Consider the following 13,453-nt stretch of genomic DNA (forward strand, 5'->3'; position numbering starts at 1 on the left):
GTTTTTGCCCGATTCTACAACATTTCTTGTCACGGTTGTTAAATGGATCACTGTACTTGTTAAATTACTAACAGTTGTGAAGTGAATCGTGTAACCCTGGGACATGGCAATTGTCCCAAACCTGAGTCAGTTGCCAAGTATCTGACTTTTGATCATTGTGACTATGGAATGCTGCAACGGTCATAAGTGTGAAAAATGGCCAGAATTCACTTTTCTCAGTGCCATTGTAACTTTGGTCACTAAATGAACTGTTGTAAGCTGGAGACTACCTGTAGTTTATTTATTGTTTTGTTAAATGTTGTGAGCCATCAAGAGTCTGGTTATGATTGTGGTAGGATATACATATAATAGATAGATAGATAGATAGATAGATAGATAGATAGATAGATATAGATAGATAGATAGATAGATAGATAGATAGATAAAACAAGCAAGCAAAGAAACAAACAAACAATCATGCACACAAAGAATTTCCAAGAATGTGATAGCTCTCCTGTCTATAGCTATGCTCCATTTTGGGCATGACAATGCACATACTGGTGGCATGTGGTATGAAAGCTTGCTGTATTGTGCATCAGTATATTTTATTTCTTGGAGTATTGTTTATTCTGTTTGTCAAGCTTTTCATTATAAAAATAAATGTTCTTTCTGCTCTCAATCAAACTTTGTGTCACGAGTTTTCCTTTGTATGGACATTAACTGCTCTATGTATGGATAGTCCTTACTTACCAACCTCAATAGAGACTGACAACTCCATCACTAAGTGGCACAGTCATTAAGCCAGACATCATAGGACAGTGCTGCTTTATGACATCAGTTGTCACTTCCTGTTGCGGTCATTAAATGAATAAAATCACCCACAATCATTAAGTGCAACATCACATGACTGTGATTTGTGACTTCATGCTGGCTTCCCCATTGACTTTGCTTGTTGGAAGGTGATTGTGAAAGATCAAAAATGGTGATTGAGTAACTAGAGAAACTGCAATGGTTGCAACTCTGAGGAATGGTTGTCAAGTCTCCATGTTCAGCACCTTCATGACGTCAAGTAAATAGTCAAAGTGAGGACTAGCTGTAATGTAGTAAATAGAAATAGAAGTTCATTGGGTTCCATAATAGAAGCTTCTATTATGAAGTATTTTTTTCTGCTGTGTAATCTATTTGAAATAAATCAAGGTGAGGTCTGGAAAGAGGGGTGTTGCTCAAACTTGACATTTTGAGACTTTCTTAACACAACCTACTCCAGACCAGAGGTGGTATCCAGCAGGTTCTGATCAGGTCTGGAGAACTGGTAGTGGAAATTTTGAGCAGTTCAGAGAACTGGCAAATAACATCTCTGACTGGAGATTTTACAGTATCCTTCCCCTGCCACGCCCACCAAACCACGCCCACAGAACCGGTAGTAAAAAAAAAAGAATCCCACCACTGCTCCAGAGGGTTGTTATGGTATGATAAATTGGAGGAGGTTACTGAAGAAAAGATGGCTCTAAATTAAATACTGTATATACATATCTACATTATACCAGGGGTGGGGTTCTACAGGTTCTCACCTATTCGCTAGAACCGGTTGTTAACTTTCTAAGCAGTTTGGAGAACCGGTTGTTGGAAGAAATCTCCTTTTGTTTTTTTCCGCTCTTCTTGCATTCTTGGTAGTATGCCTAGACTTACTGTCTCCAAAGGAGCTTTTTTCTTTTTCTTTGCTGGCACTTTCTTAAAGGGGAAGGGTTGTTTTAAGCTTTTTACACTGCTGTTGGGAGGAAATACTCCCCTGTTGGAGTTAGCACTTTGAAGAAATAATTGAATAATGAAGCAGAGCTGCCAGAAAGAAGCTTTTTAATGACAAGGAACCAAGATGAGTGACATTCAGCAAGGCTTCTTGGCTAGCTAGAAAGATTGACATTCAAACGTGAGTTTACATACCCTTTCTGAGTTTTGGTCTAAAACTGGTGACCATTCAAAGTTACAATGGCAATGAAAAAAGTGACTTATGACCATTTTTCACATTTACGAATGTTGCAACATCCCCACTGTCATGAGAGGCCAGGCGAGGAGAAGTGCCCCTTGAGTGATGTCGAATTGGCCACGCCCACCCAGTCACATAATCAGCAAGCCATGTCCACCAATTAAGCCACGCCCACAGAACCGGTTAAAAAAATTGAATCCCACCCCTGCATTACACCATCTGCCAAAATGCTGTCCATCTCTGTGCATTATTTTAAACTCATTCAACTATCTGCTAGTAAACATCTTTTAAAAAAATAATATTTCTTGATGTCCCCAAGGAATTTGTGAAGAGCTATAAGCTGGATGACCACAGTTTAGCCCAGATGTAAAAGAAAGGAAACCTTGATCCTAATAGATCAAAACTGAACAACATATGGAAGGAGAGGGATTCCTGCAAATATATAATTCATAATAAAAAGACATATGACATTTTGGGTTTCATACGACATAATTGGGTTGATATATCTCTGTCCCCCATGAATAGAAGCCAGAGAAGTATATCTGAAAAATGCATTGTATTTTTTTCCAATTATATATAATGAGGAATATAAGATGTGGCAAAAGTGAGGCAATCTGTTAGATTTAATTGGGCCTTCAAATTCTATTAAAACATGAATACTAATCTTCCCAATCTAACAGTCTCTGTAAATTTTAGACTACAATCCCCATCAGTCACAGGCAGGACTCTGGAAGGCTATCTGATCTGGAGCATATTCCTAAGGACCCCCAAAATGTGGAAAGCAGCATTAATATGTAAAGTCTGATAGAAATGTCCCTGTATGGTAAATACTCCAAGTAGTTGTAATGGTGATTAAGACAGACTTCAATCCATGTTTATTGTCTCTAGGCCTATAAGGAGGCCATTCCATACATACACAGAAAGTATCATCTGGATCTCTGCAGGACCAAGGCATAATAAATAAGATTGGAGGATATTGCATCTCAATTCTCTGGAGCTTGTATACTCTTAATATATAAGAAGTGCTTTCCTCCTTTAAAAGTTTATTTTCTGAGTTTTGAATTTTTAAGTTGGGTTTTTAACTGTTATTCCCCCCCCCAAATGAAACAAGATTGCTTTTTTCCCTTTCCCCCCTGTTTTTTCTCTCCCCTATAGCATAATGTAGTTTTTTAAAAACTTTCCTTTCCTTTCTCTTTTTTTCCTTCCTTCCCTTTCCCTTCCCTTCCCCTTCCCTCTCCCCTTCCTTCCCCTTCCTCCCTTCCCTTCCTTCCCTCCCCCTCCCCTCTCCTCTCCTCTTTCCTTTCCCTTCCTTCCCTTCCTCTCTTTCCCTTCCTTCCTTCCTTCCCCCTCCCCTCCCCTTCCTTTCCTTTCCTTTCCTTTCAAAAAAGACAGGGTGGGTTCAAATTTTTCTTTTCTTTCAAGCTGTAGCTAAGCAGGGGCTGGCCCTGGACTAATTCTGGAGACTAATTCTTCCTCCCACAATTTATCCCAAGTTGCTGAGAAGTGATGTAACTTGGGAACTCACCAGCACTGTCTTAGCAGGATTTTGAAGCCATCTGGGCAACTGGTAGGCACAGGTAGGTGGAGGCTATTACTGCCCACTCCCCAGATGATGGCTGAGGAGTCCACATCCTTGTAGGGAATCTCTCCGGTCAGCAACTCCCAGAGAACGACCCCAAAGGACCTGTGTGGGAATGAAAAGTCAATGGAGTAGAGGAAGCCTCTAGCACAGTGTTTCTCCACCTTGACAACTTTAAGATGTGTGGACTTCAACTCCCAGAATTCCCCAATCAGCCATGCTAGTTGAGGAATTCTGGGAATTGAAGTCCACAGATCTTAAAGTTGGTAAGAATGAGAAACACTGCTCTAGCATGAACTACCATTCTCAACGGGCTTCCCCCTTTACATTCTTTTCCAGCCATGTCTTCTTCCCAAACAGAATCTCTACCTGGGAGTATGTACAGGTGAGACTAGGAGTAATAGACAAATACATCTAGAGGGCATAAATAGGCATCTATTACTAGACCTTGATGGGAGTTGTAGTCCAACACACCTTTGTTTGGGCAGGTGTTGTGTGGATGACAGAAGCCAGAGCCCAGCACATTTTGGGGACACTGGGTTGTCCCATACTTTGGCCACCCACTCAGACCTTCCCCACTCTCTCCACTGCCTCTCTTATGGGTTAGCTCCCCTCACCAGATGTCAACCTTCTCAGAAACAGGCTCATTCCGAATCACTTCAGGGGCCATCCAGGCCACGGTGCCAGCAAAAGACATCTTGGTGCTCTTGTCACTGAGCTCTTTGGAGGTGCCAAAGTCGGAGATCTTTACCACATCATCGTACGTGATCAGCATGCTAGGAGAGAAGAAAAGAAATGGGAGTTCATGGCTCCTTCTGAGAGACAAAGCGCTCTCTGCCATCAGTTAGGGAAGATAAGATGTGAATAAACCCCTTTGTGAAGAAGGGTTTTTTTCCCCTTCCATGGAATAATAATAATTTAATAAATTTATATGGTACCCGTGAGCCGTATCTTCCTAGAAGGTAGCAGACAACTCTGCCACAAAAAGTTCTTTATTTGTGTGGTGGCACTTTAAAGGAATGTAGTGTATCATCTACTTCTTTAATCTATATCTTATTGAATGGCTCATAAAACATATTTTTCCTCAGTTATTTACAATTTTGTTGGAGCATCTGGACAACCCTATGCAATTCTGATGTGCCTTATTCCTAAACCAAGATTTACTCAAATTCTTCCCACTGCCCCTAGACTACGAAACACCTGGAAATCACAAAACAAGAATGATTAAAAAGGACAAGACATGGTTACAGCCCCTGCTCTTATTTCCTTAGCAAAAGTGCTTCTAAGCTCTGACTGAGAAAACAATGTCCTCCTTCACCCGAACAGACAGCACTGCAGCTACTAAACCCCCCTCCCCCATCCTGTCTTTTGACTGATGGTGAGGGAGGGCAATGCTCTTCTTGGCAACCACATTTAATTATGGAAGGGTTTTGCTCACATCTATTCTTTGCCATATTTTTGTCACCTTCACTATTGTCTTCCCTGAAGTCTACTTTACGTACATGGTAAACTCCTTGGAGATAAGCATTGTTTTGTTTGCTTATTTGTGAAACTCTGAAAAATCCCCCTCCACTCTCAACATACCAGAGGGGCAAATCCAAAGAGTTAATGCTCTGAATTGTACACAGGCATGAAAAGGAATTGTGGATGAAACCGCTGACAGGGAGGTAGAGCAGACTACCTCTTCCCCTTAACTGTAACATTTTGAGAGAGATTTTGATCTTTCAAAAATGGCAGGCTTTTTTTTTTTCAGTAGGAAAATACCACCTCGCCCACTGCCTGCCTGGCACCATGTTAGTCTCCTGGAACTATTTAGCTCCCCTTCTTACTTGGGTGACTTGAGGTCTCGGTGGATGATCTTATGGAGGTGCAAGTAGTTCATGCCGCCAGCAATGCCCATGGACCAGTCCACCAAGAGCGAGGGAGTGACTTTGCGACCAGCACGTAGCACCTCATAGAGTTGGCCTTGGGCACAGAATTCCATGATGATGCAATAACAGGGAGCCTGGGTGCACACACCCCTGCAAGGTGTGAGAAAGGACAGAATGAGGATGGGCTAAAAAGGACCAGCAGGACACTTTACAATGACAGAGGAATAACATCAAACCTTGCCAGCTTAGCATGCTTTTTGAAGAGTTATTGTGGAATAATGATTTCTGGGGAGACAAAGAGCCAGGATTCTGCCTTGTGTCCCAACAAGAAAGCCTTATGTTTAATATGTAAGAAGGGCTGCTGTTGTTCAGAGACAAGCCAAAAGTTATCCCAAATGCTATGAAGTACTTGTGGGAAATTAGGATGTTGCACATCTTCCACTTGTTGTAAAGGAAAAGACTATAGTTTCTGTATCCACACAATGCTTCCATTTTTTTCCACCCAAATTAGTCAGCATACTGTGCTCCAGAACCTTTTTGTTTTACAGCTGCAACAGTGAGTTGCGGGTCCTCCTGCAAACCTTCATTACGGATTGAACCATTGAAAATATAAATATTCTTTCACCTACTGTAGAGGGCATATGGAATGATCCTAAAGGACAGGATGAAGAGACTCTACTAAGGTCATGGTCAGATGAGCGGTTTGAGTCTGTCCCATGAAACTTCAGAAAATGCCTTAAACAAGCCCCATCCTTAGTTCACATGAAGATAAAGGGAGGAAGCACATTCAGACTTGCAATAGTCTGATATTACAGTTGTAACAATATAAGTAGTCCTGATTTAAAATCAATTGGCTTCTTTGTCTACCTTATAGGGTTGACATCTATATATGGACAGACTACTGTAATATGAAATAGCATTACTAGACAGATACTCTTATCTATTCCATATCAGAGGTGGTATTCAGCAGGTTCTGACCAGTTCTGGAGAACTGGTACCGGAAATTTTGAGTAGTTTGGAGAACTGGCAAATACCACGTCTGACTGGAGATTTTATAGTATCCTTCCCCTGCCATGCCCACAAAGCTATGCCCACAGAACCAGTAGTAAAAAAAAAATTGAATCCCACCACTGTTCCATACTTGGTGACCACAAAGATATTTGGGACTACAATTCTTAGAAGGAGAGTCAGTTTGATATAGTGGTTGAGGAATGAGTGTAGAAATTGAGAGAATGTGAGTTCTAGTTCTGCCTTAGGTACAAAGCCAGGTGGGTGACCCTGGGCCAGTCACTCTCTCAGCCCCAGGAAGCAGGCAATGGCAATTCTAAATCTAAAACAACTGCATGGACTTGCTTAGGAAGTTACCAAGAATCAGCACTCATTCAAAGGTGAACAGACAATCTTAGAAACACCTAGCAGTTACGAAATATAAGAATTAAAGCCCAATATATCTGGAGGTAATTTGGTTGGTTCTAACAAGATTGGAATTATGGGGATTGTAATTCCAACATCAGAAATAGCATTACTTATTTTATACAGTATTACTTTATGTTTCTTTCCAGTGAGAATCAGCTAAGGTCACATTGGATTCCAAGAAATATGGCAGAGCCAAGACGAAACCTAATTGTGATGCAATGAGCATTACAATTCAATTTACATTTGTTCATTATAGTTAATATGATTACTTTTTCAGTATCCAATAATCTTCTCCTGCCATGCGAAAAACTACAAACTAAGGAGAGGCTGAGTGTAGCATCCAAGATTTTGTCTCACAAATTGTCCTGATTTAAAGAAAAAAATAGGGCCAATACTGGGAAGTTGTGGTTCCAGAAAAGACAATATAACAATGATGGCGAACTTACAACATGTGTGACAAAGATAACATGCCACAACATTTTGGATGATACATCAGCGTTCACCAACACCTGAAAGCATTCTTAAAAACATGCCCCATCCTTGTGCAATTTTTGTAGGCTGTAAAGGCTGCACAAGAATGAAGTGTGCTGTCACGTGGCTTCCAGACCCTCTGGAATTTGTGTAAGAGGGCCATGTTCATGCATGGCCTCCTGACCCTCTGAATAGGGCATGTTTTTGTACAGTTTTTGGAGGCTGAAGAGGCCGCAGAAGAGCATTCTCCGAAGCTATTTCAAGAACAAAGACTTGGTGCAACCAGAGCAGCCTCTGGTAGGCTGCAGAGAGGCCTGTCATCAGAAAGGGAACACAGTCTAAAGGTAGATGGTGCACGGCAGATCCTGGAGAGAGCTGGGCTATGGGGGCAATCACACCACTCCCCAACATTTGTGTATCTTGGGAAAATGGTGCAAGGCAGCCTCTTTGAGTGGCAGTGATGGTGCTAGGGTGAAACCGAGGCCCGGTTCTCTGCTTCAGGCCTAGCCTCAGTGCTGTTGCCAGGTGCCACCGTTCAGGATGGCCTAGAAGGGGAGACAGAGAATTTGTTTCTCTTTGGTTTGGGAGGCGGTGGTATTGACATGCCAGCAGAGCCAAAAGGTAAGTATTTTCTGAATTTTTGACATGCCGAGCCAAAAGGTTCACCACAACTGCACTAAAAATAAGTGGGACATGCACAAATTGGGGTTTTCCCCCCATACATTCTGTGACTAGAAACACAGCTGATTGCAGTACGTGTTGTATGATTGCTGTGTGCCGTATGTGTTTACGGGTGAGGGAGAGGGAGTAAGTTATGGTGCTTGACAAGGGTATTTGTCCTGTCCAACTATCCCTCAGGAAGACTTCATTCTTAAGAAAGGCAGAGCCAGCTCCCTCTTGTCAGTGCTGCCCCACTCACTTGAAAGTGATGATGTTGGGATGCTTGAGCTTCCTCAAATGTTTGATATCCGTCTCCTTGAGGTCTCGCACCTTCTTGACTGCAACTTCCTCCCCATGGAAGCGTCCCAGGAAGACAGCACCTTGTGCCCCGCTGCCTACCCACTGCAAGTCCATGATCTCTTCAAAGGGTACCTCCCACGGGTCTGCATGGAGAAGAAAAGAAAGTGGTAGCTGTGGGTTGTCCAGAGGAGGTGGGCTTTTCACCCACAGGGCAAAAAAATCCTGCATAATGTCATTCAGGAACAACCAAAGTAGCGCATATTATTGCAGGAACAAATGTAAACACTGCAAAGACATGGCATTCAATAAGCCATGTCTTAAAAAAAAAATGCCAATCATGTTTCTAGCCCTCTTGCTAGTGTAAAGAGGACTTGTACAACAACAACACTGCTTGGATTTGCCTATATACTATGCAGGTGCATTACAAAATCCCAGGAGCTAGTTTTTTGGGGAAGAATTTTATATGTATGAAAGGCCAGAACCATCTAAAGAACTGGTAGCTGTGATTTCACACTGTCATGTATATAATAGCAGTAATATAATTTTATATGCCATCCAACTCCTAATGCCTCTAATAGATGAGGAGCCTTGGTGGCGCAGTAGTTAGAGTGCAGTACTGCAAGCTACTCCTACTGCAATTTGGCAGATCGAATCCCACCAGGCTCAAGGTTGACTCAGCCTTCCATCCTTCCGAGGTGAGTAAAATGAGGACCCAGATTGTTGGGGGGCTATATGCTGACTGTAAACTGCTTTGAGAGGGCTGTAAAGCACTATAAAGCGGTATATAAGTCTAAATGCTATTGCTATAGCACTCTGCTAACACAAGTTCTTGTTTGGAAAAAGGGAAGAAATTATTTCCAAGGATGATAGGGTGAAAAATCAGTCTAGCATCTCACAGCTCACCCCCACATTGGCCCCAGCTTTTCTTATAGCATCACAGTCACATTTTATATGGCTGGTTCCATTTATCTTGGGTGCCATAAAAAGGGACCGGGAGAAAATAAATAAGCAGGAAATTGAAGATTTAACACAAAGTTTGAAGAATATTCTGCATTCCTTCATATATATTTTTCCAAGAGGGAAAATCTATATGGAGGGCCTCCAGTCATGATAGGTACCTCTGAAGTATTCGTTACCAGTAGAAGCCACTGAATAAAAATGAAGGTATCTTCTGGGAAGATACTCAAAGAGTATCTTCCCAGAATTGGGAAGTCTACAAGCCTATCTTAAAGTACGTTTGAGAGAAGAAGAAAAATAGCTGGAAAATTCATGTTCAAACTGAAAAATCCACATCCAATATTTTGGTTGATTGGATCCATCTGGAGATTTGCCCCTCTTAGTGACTTTTCTTGATGTGTGGTGATTAAACAAATGTTTGTTAGGGCCTAGTCCAAAGGCGGGGAACCTGAACCAGTGTGTGAGTTGGATTTTCTTTGCCTACAACACCAAACCGTGCTGGATGTTATCACAGCATAGAGCATATCAAAGAGGGGAAATCTCCCCTCTCCCAACCCCTTTTTAAAGAAAAACCAGGACCAGGATTGGGAAATTACAATTCTGGAAAAGACACAAGAACCTTCTAAGTATCTGGTTTTCTACTTAATCAGAAAATAGATGTCATTGCTCCCAGCTTTCTTGGTCCTGTCCATTTTGTGCAAGGTAGGTGGGGATGATTCTTTCCAGTTGTCTCTTGGAAGGGAGGCTCTGCTTTTCTTGATGTGCAGGAGAAAGTAGAGAGCATGTCTATCTAATCCAGTTTATGGGAGCTGGGCTTCTTCAAAAGAGACTTTCCTGGGGCCTCCTGAGGCTCTGGTTTTAAAAACCTTTCTGTCACAAAGATTACCATCTCTAGTTTTTGATAGAGTTGCACTTCCCAAAGCAGACCTTTTAAAATAATTTGAGGGCTCTCCTAGACTCTCCTCTCCTGCTCAGTGAGCAGATAGCAGCCATGGCATACGAAGGCCTTTTGCACAAATCCATCTTTTGGGCTAATCCTTTCCTAGTTTCTGAGGTTATGATCACAGATACTCATGTGCTAGTGCAATAGTCAGATTATTGCAATACATTCTCCTTAGGGTAACCTTTGAACGCCTGTTATTGTTGTTCCTCACTTTGCCAATATAATAATACTAGTAAGATTCTGGGTGCAATTCAAGGTGTTGACTGTCATATACAAAACATTGCAAGGTTTAAGACCTGATTACCTTTAGAACTTTTTCCCTTGTTGCTTCTGCCTGGCTAGTAAGAACTGTTAAAAGTTGATGTGCTCCAGATCAGAGCTATAAAAAATGACTTTATGGGACACGGTGGGACCTAGGAGCTGTGTCTTCTTTGTAGTTGCACCTACCATATGAAACAGCAACTCCCTCCCTCAAGATTTGAATGGCACAACTATGTTAGGCTTTCCTAAAGCTGTGAAAACTTGGCCTCTTCCAGCAGGTTCTGGAGCAGAGTGTAAATGGTTTGTTCCCTATAGTCTACCCTGATGGTATAATCCTATGGCGTTAGTTATCCCCCTGATACAAGGTTCTGTAGTATTACTGTATGGTTTATTATTTCTGTTGCTTTTAATCCTGGCATGTGAGCTGCTTAGAATACCTTCAGTGACTGAGGTGGCATGCAAAAGAACTACTGTAAATGATAATATTCTTTTTGGCTCAAAAGAGAAAATAATGGTTTTTTAAGGTATCTGCAGCTTTTTACTTTAGAGTCATGACCTCTTCATCTGTTCTTCTCCTGAGAAGCTGCAACATCAGGCTTTCTCTGATTTTGACAAAGTTCATAGTAAGCAAGTAATAATGGTTAACCATCAACATATCTGACTGGACAAATAGAGGCAAAATGGCCATGCAACTCTGGTCTGGAAATAAAAACTGGGGATTCAAATTACCCAGTGACTGAAAAATTGAAAAAAAAATTCTCTATAGGATTTTTTTTTTTGTAAGACAAAACACTTTGGTAAGTGTTAGGCATTTTTGATCTTCACAATTGCACCTGGTTAATTTTCTAACCCTTCTCTTTGAGTCTCTAACAGTTTGTTAGTTAACTGGAATATTTGGTATTGACAAAGTTGATTTTACCAATGTTTTTTAGGATTCAGGGTTCACAGGCAATACTCTAGATTGCTCACAGAAACAAACTGGCAACTAGCATCGCAACAAGCATAGCTCTCTTAAAATTTATAATAAAGTTAATAAAAGTTATAGTTATGTCCATTTGGCTAGCACATTCAAATTCTAATTATGGCATTTTGGATCAAATTCATTTCTATTCAATATATAAAGGCAGCTTCTTATATAGCATTTGGCCTAATCCCCTAATAATTATATGAATAGTCACTAGAGCTTCATTCCTCATAAGTATGGTTAGCCTGTAAACTAAATTTATAACTAACTAGCCGGATACCCGTGCTTTGCTACAAAACTATGTGACCGGGCTGAGTTTTGGGGGAGAAAAACAAGGGGGGGAAATTCTGCCTCTGCCTACCAACATCCATCAGTATTCATCTGGCTAGCAACCTGTCAGTGTGTGAGAGGGTTGAGGGCTTTTTGGAAATTGAAACAGTATTTGCTGTGTGCACAAGTGAGACAGCAAGGAGCCTGGGCATGGCTTAGCTCAACTGTTCTGTACTAAAGCTGTTTGGTGCTGTGAAACTAAAACTGAAACTTAAACTCCTCTCTGCTTGTGTTTTGTATTTGGAACAGATTTCTTTTCAGGTGGGGAGGGGGAGTAGAACTCCTTAGCATCAGAGCATGTTAATAATAATATACAAAATACTAATGCTCTAATGGTCATTTCGAAAAATCCTTTCTTAGTCAGCACCTAGAAGCTAAGAGGAACATACGTGCCAAATTTCAAGTTTGTAGGCTTTACGGTTCTGGAGATTTTGTGATGATGCGTGAGTGGCATTTCACTTTTATATATAAGGATTCCTGACAGAGATACAAAATCAAGAGTCAAAATATTCTTGAGGGCAGCAATGGATGAAAAGAATCATGCAACCAATCACTGACTCTGAGAGAAAGCCTTGATCCAAACTGAGTCCTAAGTTCCCCATTGAATTGCCAATTTCATTTGGAAACGTATCTTGAAAATAGGGATATAGAAAATTCCTTACACTGAATCAAATACCTAAACCCATATTGTTCACATCAGACTGCTATATCCCCCAGATGTTTTGAATTAAACTCATGAAAATCCTTGCTGTTTGCTAATGTATGCTGGTCTGGTGAGAACTGAAATCTGAAGGCTATGAGGGCTCCAAATTCCCTACTCCTGATATGCATGTCTGGAAAGAGTTCTCCATTATTTAAAGAAAGGTCTTTCTCATCTCTACTTGAAGATTCTGTGTGAACTTAGACTTTTCTGTATGGAAATCATGGAGCCCAACACTCAGCAATAGGATTCACTTCATAATTATAATCAGAAGCCATTATTATAGGACAGGGGTCCCCAAACTTGGCAACTTCAAGACTTATGGACTTCAACTCCCAGAATTCTTGAGCTAATTCTTGAGAATTCTGGGAGTTGAAGTCCACAAGTCTTAAAAGCTGCCAAGTTTGGAGACCTCTGTTATAGGTCTCTTTCAACTGATAGTGCCCACTCTTGCACCTTGTGATCACCACATTCCTCACCTTCCTGCTGTTGTTTGTGTTCGGTGGAATATGCTTTGCCAATCATGGTCCAGACAGGTTTGAGGCAACCAAAAAGCCCTTCCAGAAAGCCACTCCCTGTCTGGCAGTGGATCCGTACTTGGTCAGCATGGTAGCGGGTGGGTCGGACTTCAGGATTCCCAACTCCAGCTCCTGCGCCAGCTCCTCCTCCCCCCCCACTACCAGCCTCATTCTCATGGAGCTGCAGGACGCTGTTGGCAAACTGTTCGTGGGTCTCCTCACTAGGGGTGGGACTGTGTCCACCGCCCCCACCTCCACTCCCATCTATGGGCAAGACGTCTCGCAACACACATTGTGTGGGGGTCAAGTCCTTCTCAGGGGTGCAGTCCGAGGCATCTGGATCCAACTTCCGGAGGGAATTCTCCGTCAAGATAGTGTTGAAACTGCCGAAGGAGGGGGAAGGCGTGCGGGTCTCGTGTAGGCAAGCCATGATGATGCGTATCTTGGGGTGATGTGCAGCTAGTCCCTAAGAGGCAGAAAAAGAGAGAAAATGAAAGAGTCATGGATTAGACAACTAGCA

At 41.8% G+C, this 13,453-nt stretch overlaps 1 protein-coding gene across 2 annotated transcripts in view; it reads right to left on the bottom strand.

The window, feature by feature from the left end:
* Window positions 1–13,453, bottom strand: part of MAP3K12 (mitogen-activated protein kinase kinase kinase 12) — a 126,633-nt gene that overhangs the window by 19,217 nt on the left and 93,963 nt on the right. For both annotated transcript variants that reach the window (XM_087956381.1, XM_026677380.2), the window contains exons 2-6: window positions 12,895–13,399; window positions 8,220–8,403; window positions 5,372–5,563; window positions 4,160–4,318; window positions 3,489–3,647 (exon numbers count right to left, since the gene is read on the bottom strand). In XM_087956381.1, the coding sequence (XP_087812507.1) occupies window positions 3,489–3,647; window positions 4,160–4,318; window positions 5,372–5,563; window positions 8,220–8,403; window positions 12,895–13,363 (1,163 nt within the window). In that variant the 5' untranslated portion in view covers window positions 13,364–13,399. The remainder of the gene's footprint in view (window positions 1–3,488; window positions 3,648–4,159; window positions 4,319–5,371; window positions 5,564–8,219; window positions 8,404–12,894; window positions 13,400–13,453) is intronic.

The sequence above is a fragment of the Notechis scutatus genome, chromosome 2 (assembly GCF_049901735.1).
Source record: "Notechis scutatus isolate UNSWTSFEM ecotype Mainland chromosome 2, rNotScu1.2, whole genome shotgun sequence".
NCBI lineage: Eukaryota > Metazoa > Chordata > Lepidosauria > Squamata > Elapidae > Notechis > Notechis scutatus.